This window comes from Drosophila tropicalis, unplaced genomic scaffold, assembly GCF_018151085.1.
Source record: "Drosophila tropicalis isolate 14030-0801.00 unplaced genomic scaffold, ASM1815108v1 contig_1187, whole genome shotgun sequence".
NCBI lineage: Eukaryota > Metazoa > Arthropoda > Insecta > Diptera > Drosophilidae > Drosophila > Drosophila tropicalis.
The window spans coordinates 2112236-2122622 of NW_027172559.1; the positions used below are offsets into that span (position 1 = coordinate 2112236).

General features: G+C 32.9%; 1 protein-coding gene across 1 annotated transcript; it reads right to left on the reverse strand.

The window, feature by feature from the left end:
- Window positions 1–1426: 1426 nt before the first annotated feature.
- Window positions 1427–5564, reverse strand: LOC137576560 (U-scoloptoxin(05)-Er3a). Its single transcript, XM_068289768.1, has 3 exons — window positions 5473–5564; window positions 4428–4572; window positions 1427–1982 (listed from the first exon to the last, which is right to left on the reverse strand). Exons 2-3 carry the CDS (start codon window positions 4483–4485, stop codon window positions 1597–1599), a joined length of 444 nt encoding a protein of 147 aa, XP_068145869.1. The 5' UTR covers window positions 4486–4572; window positions 5473–5564; the 3' UTR covers window positions 1427–1596.
- Window positions 5565–10387: the final 4823 nt, after the last annotated feature.

A 10387-nucleotide genomic window follows, 5' to 3' on the forward strand; every position in this document is an offset into this window, starting at 1 on the left:
GTTTGGAAAGGACGAAGAGGGGATAATTTTTTTTTTTTTGTGCTCTCTCTCTCTTCCTTGCTACTGTCGTCGCCAGTTCAAATACATAGTTTCAGTTCTTTTACTCTCGTCCTTTGTCTATGGGTGCGTTCTGTCGCCAGGCTGACGCCATCAGCAACAGCATCCGCAACCCACCACATCCGACATGAACCATCCAGCCAAGCCACCCGCTCCAACCGCCCGCCTCTAGTTTCCTTTTATTTTTGTGGACAGCTTGGCGCCAACATAAAGAATGTAGAGAAAATGTTAAATAAAAACCCATTGATTTTGTGTAAAAGAAATGTCTGCTTTTCTTCATTTTACCATCACTTTTACTTATAGCAAGAGCACTTGTCTGCTATTTCATCTATTGTGCATAATTATTTGGCTTATGTTTGGGTTTTGTTCAAGGAAATTCAGTTTGTTATTGCCATAAATTGGAAAATTGCGCCAATACACAAAAGTTTTATCCTTGAATGGCGCTTGAAAGTATGCAACATAAAACTAGCAGCCATAAATTTGTTTATTTTCTGACTGTGTGAGAGTGTGTGTATGCATGTGTGGTCCATACAAATGTTGTAGTTGTAGTTGTCTATTATGGTTAGAAACCAATGGCAGTCAACTGCAATTAAAAATATTTTACTACCAACAACAAGCTTAAATCATCACAATTTATATGTAAAACATTTAGTTTGGCACACCAATTTTTGCAACTAAGAAAATCAAATTCAAACTTTTATCAAATTTATAAATTAAATAAGAGAAAATAAGAAAGTTGTACTCTAAAGTTCTATGGCCCAGTCTATAACTTAATATTATATTGGATTCTCTTTTAGCCATCATTTTCTTATCATCATATTTTGCATTAAAAGAACATTGATTTCCTTTCTTTTGAACTTGAAATGTAAAAATCGTTTCTCAATTTATTTTTTCTTTCGATTACCATTTTGAATTTTCAATTTAATCATCATTAGGCATTACCTTTCTTATATTTATTTTTACTTTTTGCAATCATTACCAATCTGGGGGAAATTTTCTGCTTGCTTAAGCAATTTTCTGAAATTGAAGCCGAGAAGGAATAAGAGCACGGCAATTCAGGAAACAATAACAGTTCACTTAGTTGGCTAGGATGATAGGAATGCAAAGGAAAAACTTTACCCTCCTGCGTGTTATTGAAATCCTTAAAGCTAAAGTGTTTTTTTCTTCGCTTTTGAGTTGAGCAAAAGAAATCCAAGGATTAAAAGTGGAAAATGCCAGCTGAGGGACAAGATTAAAAATGTTCTGTGTGTGTTATTTTTTTCTTTTTCGTTTTCTGTGTTAAATATTTAGCTTATATTTTCATAGAAATTAAATGGAAATACAGAAAGAAAAACTAAATGCGAAACAGTTGCAAGATATTAATGAAGAGTAAGCTTAAATTAAGATTTATTTGTATATATATATATATGTATGTATAGAAATGGCATTAGACAAGAACTTAGTGCAAACATATTTTACGATTTAGGTTTCCAGTTTCCTATTTTGTTTTTTTGTTTAAGGTACTTTAGGTTGTGGTATAAAGTGAATGGTTTTGCATTTTTAATGGTTAATTAAATTTACTCCAATTAGACTTAAGATAGTTGCCATCAGACTGTAGGCCACTTGACGTGCTCCCAGCATGGAAGTTGCTCCATTGCAACCCTCATCACTGCACGTGCAGATAATCTGTTTGTAGCCCTCATTGTCGGCGGTAAAGCACGAATTCTGTGACTTCTCTTCAATCCATCCGCAACTACGTTCGATGCGATGCTCGTTGTTTACCTCAAATTTGATCACAGTCTTGCGGCAGAAGGCCTGTTCCTCACCCTTGGCGGCACAATCTGTCAAATATTGATTGTCCCGCTGGGCACGGGGCGTATTCACCAGCAAACTGGCACAATCCTCGTTCTCGTGTGAATTGCATTGATGGCAACGCAAGGCCGAAACTGCAAAAGACCAAAAAAAGGATATATCGGATGTAAGAAAAATATGTAAATATATAAATCAATTGATGTGTTGAAAGTTCTATTACACTAATTTGCATTTCATTTGACTTGCTTAGTTTGCCCTTTTCAAACGTCCAGACATTCTGACAGTAAAATTATTTTTATTAGCCAGTTCACTGACTGACTGACTGCCTCACTGACTGCCTGACTGCTTGACTGCAAGAAAAGTAACTTGAATAATTGCATGTCAACCACATCAGACAAAAAACTTCTATAAAAAAAAAACACACACACAGTTAAAGTTAAGGCTAAAAAACACCTCAAGACCAGAACACGCAAGAGACTTTGAATTCCAAAAAACACGATTTGAATACCCTTCAAATCTAGAAGAAGTATGTGTAAATAAATTCCTTAAAGCCACTTAAAGAATTTATGTAATTTTCCATTGAAATGTATTCTCTACCGATATCGGTAAAGTATATAACTATTGATAATACTGAAAGTGTCTTTTGAATATTGTAGAATTTAATTTAATTAACTTTTTGTTTTCTATATATGTATGTGTAAATTGTAAACAAATGCTGTTTAGTATCTACCAAACTCAATTCTGTTTCGAGTTGTAAGAGCCCATTGACATTCCGCCTATCTTCGAAGTCATCAAAATAGCTTAGTGACACAACTAAATGTAGGAAATGCGAGGTAGGTAAAGAAATTAAACTAGACAAAAGTTAAAACGTCCTACAATCGAGTCTGACAGTCTGTAAATTCCAATATACCTAAACTAGTCCGGTGAATAAATGTCGAGCGTTTTATGGGGCGTATAAGTAATTTTTAGTTTGCTTTCATTTCTTACAGGATTTTGCTTTCTTTTAGCTTCTTCTAACCTATTCTTCCTTATTTTTTGGGAGGTGGTTAATAGGGCGGGACTAATTAAAGCAAGCAAACATTGAAAAAGTAATAAAAAGCACCTGCCATAAAAATCTAGTTGCTGGTCTTACATTTGGATTTGAATTTGTAATTTGCTTGGATAATTTGCATTTCGCTGCATATGCATATTAATAGAAGAGAGAGAGAAAGAGAAATAGAGCGACTGTTGAACACAACTTGAACTTGTTTGTGAACAGTTGAAACTAACCTCCTCCATTCTCTTTCTCCAAATGCTAAAGAGTAAGGTCTGCTGATTCAACTGTTGCCTTTTGTTGCAACTTTTGCACTTGACAATTGTTCGCTAATGAAACGGGCCTCATGAATGGCCATGGCAATGGAGTTGGGTCGAGATCGAGTAGAGTGAAATTCATATTTGTCTGTGAAATGCATAAAAGACTTGAATCTATCTATTTGTTGATCATATTACAGTTTACTATATAAGTATGTAGACTAATTTAAATACCATTTATTTGCCATTAAGTAACGTCTGAGTGCAAACTTAAATGTGTGAGAGTGTTGATAATTGAATCATGGATGATAATTGATATGATTTTAAGTCAATTTGCATGGCAAAACGATCGCAAAACATCAAATTTAAAAGTCCAATAATATCAACAATTTCTTATCCTTTTATAATATTTTTGTTTTGAAAACATTTAGAAAAATATATTTTTTACTCATAGAACTAAAGTAGTTTCTAGAAATATAATAAGAAAGATATCTGCCCTTTGGGCATCTGCAGATAAAGCATTTTTCCTCCTCAAAATGTTATTTGTTTGTTTACAGATATTTACAGATATTATCTAATGTAGGATATGGATAGACTTACGGGCAAATTATTTAATTTAAACTGATTTAAGCTTATATTCCTCTATAACTAAGTATACTCATCCTTCAAATGAACCTCTTTAATTTTCCCTTAGTTAATTTACCTGCCTTAATCATTTACCGGCAGAGCTAAAACACTTGATTTATATTGGGTACCTGATTAATTTATTGCTCATTAGCCAAGAGCCGTTCATCAAATGGCCTGCCTATTTGTATTCAAACATATATTCGTTAGCCCTCTCCTTCTTCTCCTACCACCCGATGCTCTAGTATAGAGATCAAAATGATTCAATTAAGTTTGAGTTGAAAACAATGGATGGTGTGGGGGGAACAAGAGGGAATTTCATTTGCTTTTTCAAATGGCGTCAATTTACATTTTATTGCATGACAGATTCAGACAAGTGAAAACGGGAAAACTAAAAAAATGAAAAGTGTTGTCTTGGCTTGGCATTGGCATTGGTTTTCCGCATCAGCGCTTCTTTGGGGTATCAAATTGAAATTGAAACAAACAACTAGCAATAGCAACTGCCACATTAAATTCAATTGGGCAAATATATTCTTTTATGCATTTTAATTTGAAACAAACGAACAAAAATAAACTAGAGAGTAAATCTAGGTAATCATTGACATAAAAAAAAAAAACATTTGTATACTTTAATGAATGTATATATAATTATTGTATATATTCACCTGATAAGAGATTGGCAATCAAGGCGATTAACACAGCGTAGGCGAGTGATGTGGACATTTTGTTACTTGGAACTTTTGTGGTTATTTCGTCTAGAATTGCAGGTCGTATTAAATTATGATATAATAAACTTATCTAATGATCAAGCTGTAACGAAAATAATAAAGAGAGAGAGAGAGAGATAGATATCATATATACGTATTCACATTTCTCGTTTGATTTGTTTAACACTAATTAAAAGTTTTTGTTTGAAAAAATCGAGATTATCCATTTATAATGTGTTTCTTAAGCGTGACAACATTGTTAATACATTTAATTTAAAATCTTCTTTTTAGGAATGTTAATATTAAATTTTAGACAAATTAGTAGCTTAGCTTTTTAGCCAAGGACTCTTTAAACTGTAAATTCTATAACCCTATTCACTCTTTTTTCAATTGTTGTCCTTTTAGTTATACCCTTTCAACTTATTTTTCTAGGGTATTTAAATTAAAAGAACTCAAAATCTTTTAACAAGAATGTTAAGTACAACGACCTTGTGTTTCACACAAAAATATATTTACAATTTCTTGAACTATTTGGTTTAATCTAGGTTCTCTGGAACAAGTCTGAGTCACCGCAACATGATTTCTACAAAATGTTTTTTATTTAAATTTTTACTGATAACACTTATGAGTTCCATTAGTAAAATTAAATATATAACATTCAAGAGTCCGAAATTATAAAATATTCAAAATAAACAATCGATCTATTCCTTTGAATAGTTTGTCATTGAGTATGGTTTGAATTTTCTCGATAATTCTTTAAATTTAAAAAAGATTTGTTTATGATTTTTAAAAATGAAAATATTTTTCAATCGGATTTTTTCTAAAAGTCTCAAAATCTTTGAATACAAAGTGTCAAGATATTCATCGAATTTATTTATAATATACATAGTTGACACAATAGTTTTATATATTCTGCTCATTTGAATCACAGCACAAATTACAAATATTTCACACATATGTATATATAGAAAATAATTATTGTTAATTTCATTAATTCACACACAATTAATAGATTGAGCGAGCGAGCGGTGCGAAAGGGCGACAGGGAGAGCGTGAGCACAGAGAACAGTCAACTTAACGCTTACAATGTCGAGATGAATCTGAAAACTTGTATTCAATTTTTCAAAAAAGTTGATTTTGAAAAAAAAATAACAAATTACAATCACACACACACACACACAGACAGCGATAGAGAGTGGGAGAGAGAGTAAAAGAGTCAGAGAGACTTAAGTTCATTGTTAGTGTGGGAGAGAGTGAGAGAGCCCTAAAGAAAAACTTCAGTCAGACGATCGCACGGCTCAGGGTCGAGTTTATAGGCAAGGGAAGACAATGGTGGTAAGGGGTGGTGGTGGTGATGGTAGTGCTTCTGCTATTGTTAGTGGTTGAGCTGCATTGATAAGCACAGCTGAGACTTCATTCTGCATAGTTCTGGTTGGTTTTAAAAATCGAAAAGCAACCATTTACCGGCTCGTTGCCGGTTCAAACCGGCTAAGAACCAAAACTAAAAAGTACAACCCATTGAAATTCGTTTCAGTAGCTTAACAATCAATTAACAGGTAAATACTTATGTAGCCAATTGGCCAAGGCCCGTTAACTGCAAACAAATGGAACAAAACAAACCCGTCTCAGCTATCTGAACTTTTGCATATTCATGTTGATTTTGCGTTAGAAATTTCCTGGATGATCTGATGTCCGTCTAATCAATTTAATTCCGTTCTATTCCATATTCCTTATCAATTATCAATTTGCTTTAGTTGAAACTGGTTTACGCCTCCAAAAACTCAGCTTCTTCGGATTTGTCTAGAACAGACAAACCGACACCAGTGTCTGTCATTTGTTTTTCCATCATTTAGAGGAAGTTTTTGCTTATCACACAACACACGTAGCCAACTGGCAATCTTAGTTCAAGGCATATTTGTTTGACTCATCACAATTTCAAAGACTTTGTACTCACATTCTGTAAATTATGCAAACTTATTAAAGAATGTTTCACATTTCTTTGCATGCGACCAAAAAATGCAACAGAATATAACATCATATTTTTACCAAACAAATCTCCACCGCAACTGTCGACTGTTGACAGTTTAAGCCAGTTTGAAGCGGATTTTATGTTGGAAACTTTTTTTCGTTTCAAATTTGACTACACCAAAAATGTGAAGGGAAAATTTCATGAACAGATTCAGATTTTGATTGGAAAATTTCTAGAAATAAATGAACTCATGCATTTGGCATTTGGAAAAATGAATTCACTTAAATTTTAAGTTAACTTTGTTGCTGAATTATCGTTGTAAATTTTTAGTTCCATTCAGTTAAAATATTTAAATTAAATATAATTATTTTTACCACTGTTAGCGAAAGTTTTAATGAGTAATTTATGAAGACTTATAAAAATTCCAAGTTATAGCTTTAGCCTTTAAAACTTAAAAATGGAATCTCATATTTTATAGAAACTTTTCCTTTTTTTTCTGCCATTTTTGCTCTTTCTTTTCAAAATAAACAACAAATTTTCTAAGATTATTTACCACATTGTTATCACAAAATATAAAACATTTTGGCATAAGTACTATAAATACATATATAACACAAATATTTTATTTATCTTCAACTAGTTTGAAGTCATTTTACTTTTTCAACAGAAATAGATTACAAACACATTTATAGAAAAACCAAGCTTTGTTTCAAAAAATTCATAAACTTTAGCACAACTCTTGGAAATTTTTTGATTACTTACAATATTCTAAAATAATTCACTTAAATTTTAATTTTTGGAGGAATACTGAAAGACAACCAAACAGTTGCAATTGACTTTGGTTAATAAGGGTTTCAAAAAATGTTGCCTCGTCTTGAAGAATCGAATGAGGAATATGGGTGGGAGGGCGCCGGTTTGTTTCCGTCAGAAACGATTCTAGGCCACCGACACTGCCGAGAGGAAGCAGCTGATATTTTGTGATTTGAGTTTTTAAAATGGCTTACGTTTCAATTAGAGGTCAAAAATACAGTACCTTAGCGTGAATCGCTGCTGCTGCTGCTTATGATGATGAAAACGAATAAAAACACATTCTTGTTTGTTCAAACCGGTTTGGTTTGATTTGATTTGCTTAACTCTGAATCTCAGTCAAAGTTATAAAGCGATGGTTGGTCCCGTGACGCAATGATCTATAAGATTAATTGCAAAATCTGTGCCACGGCAACATTAATAACAAACAACTTCACTTTTAGTCATATCGAAAGTCATATACTCTTCTTAATGAAATTAAATACTAATTAAACAAAATAATAAGTAAATTAAAGTATATGTGTTAAGTCTACTTTATATGAGTTGTGCCAAAATAGATTAGAATCGGATCCAAAACAGTCTCTACTTTTTGCTCTAGGATCAAAAACATGATGTTCATATTATTTAAGTAGACTTCCATCTTCAACTAAAAGTAACGATTTAAAGTTTAAGTTTTAAACCTTTGAATGTTGGAGTATAAACAGCTCCTGAGCAAAACTCCACTTACTCTGCAATGGCCATGAAATATATCATTCACGTCCATCAGGATAAAGTTGTCTGCATAGATATTAAGTCGCAGTAAAGTAAATTATATATTTGCTTTAATTTGTAAGTGTATGATTGTCAAAACACAAGAAATTAAATGAAATGCCGGGTTCATTGAGCTAACCAGAATATGGGGAAATTCTCGAAAGAATAAAATACCCCATTATCTAAAAAGCTTTTAGTCAATTACTTTACACTTGCTAAAAAAAAAGCTTTGAAAGTAGTTTGCAGGTGAAGGGAAATTAGAACGAATTGGTTTCAGAATTTGCTTCTCACAAATTTAGTTACAAAAGCTTTCTAAATCCTTGAAGTAAGGTCTGCCTATAGCCTTTACAGTTTTCGAGTGGTTCTTCATCTCGTGAAAAGCTTTTACCGTCTATCCTAGTTTTTTACAATGCATTTATATGTTAAATTCTTTTTCATATCCTGTCACAAAATAAATTTACCCGGTTAAGGTTGTAGAGAGGTTCCAAGAATTCATAGAAAAGTAATGAAGCTTTGAAGAAAATTAACTTTAATGTTTTTAATTAATGTTTCTCCAGCAAATCATTAACAAAAAAAGCATCTTATTTACATTTTTCCAATATATAAAAATCTAAGGCAAGAAGTAAGATTCAATTTTCAATTCTTTTACCAAACTCTTCCATTCGATTTTCTTTTTCGGCAAAATGGAAATAAGGTTATTCTAATTTAATTCAGGTAACAGAAAGTCAACTGCGAAAATACAACTTAATTGAAATACTTATGAACTATGATATCTAATTTCTAACATTTGTTATTACTATGGCCCGGCCAGTTGTTAATGACTTACTAAGTGTCAATCCAAGATATATCCTTGCCACAAAAACGGGCATCAAATACAAAAGGCGATGACAAATTTACTGCAATGTAATGCATTTTCCATGATGTGTTTTGCCTTGTGAGCAAAGGCGTTGAAGGTGGCTTTTGATTGACATCAGCCATTTTTCCTCACACCCACACCCTTAATCCAGACCAGCGATACACATAGACAGGGACAGAAACGGCGACGAGGAGAGAGAGAGAGGGAAAGAGTCAGTGTCAACTGCAGATGTGGATGTGGCACGGCACTACGAAAATGGTATTAATGGGGCTCTTAACGGCTTACGCATAATTAAGGTCGTCGAGGGCAGAGGTTTGGGCTAAAGCTTGGGCTTGGCCTGGTCAATGTTGTCTTAAGCGGTCCCTAATTAGAGACACGGCTTGGTTGTTGTTGTAGTAGCTGCTTGTTTGGCTGTTTGATGAAGTGCATGATTGGTTTAAGTGTCGGACGAACTAGCTGCAATCTATACGATGTGTATGACGTTTACTTATTGATATTTTACTTAAGTTTAAAGAAATCACACATATCACACAATAGATTTGCTAAACAAGTGGCTTTCATAAACATTTAGAAAAGGTTTTATCTAGAACGCAATTTTAGATAGGTCTTAGATGTGAGACAGTCAAGTTCTCTTTATTGTACACTCTGTGAACTCTTTGAAATCAAGCGTAAAAAGCATTAATAATCGTATTTAGATATTTTCTAAGCTCTCGCTTATAAAAAGGAACTAAATGATTAAGTGTTACTAACTGTGTTACTACAGCTGAAATTTATCAACAAAATTTTCGTACATTATCTTTCATTCCTTTTCTGTTCTGGTAGTTATTAGTCTGTGTTCATTTTTAAGACGATTTGACTGCTTAATGTTTTGGCCCACGTATAGACGCTTTAAAGAAAATGTACTTCTGGCCAAAAGAAGACAAAATGTTTACTCAAATTCTATATATCGCCAAATGAAATTGCAATTTTGAGTTTTACTGTATACATACGCTTCAGACAATACGAGACTAGCAAGAATCTTTAATCGTTCTCTAGTATTTAGAATTAGGTTTTAACTTAAAAGCGTTAGGCATCATTATTTCCTTTCTTTTTAAATTTATTTTTTTAAATTTAAACTTACTTTAAGTACAACAATTCATTGCAATTTTCAAAATTGTGATGTATTGAAGAACTGCTGTTTCAATTAGCAGGTCCAAAATATGTCACAATATGTATATACTATATAATTAATTCGATTACTTTCATGCTCGAATATAATTATATCATGAATATTTATTTCATTCGTTTAGATACTTACGCATTTAAGAATAGCAAATTAAAGTTATGGGATCAACATTTTTTTCAAGTGGCATTAAGTCACAACCAGAAAAAGAAAACGCAAAAGAACAATCACACCAGTTGCAATGTCAGAACCAATGGTCAGCCTCTGCTAGAGGTAAACAAACGGCGTCTGGCTGTCACTTAATCGAAGCCATTAGCGTTATTAGTCGTTCCATACAGCCACCACCCACCACCCTAGCAGCTTCTCACTGCCCT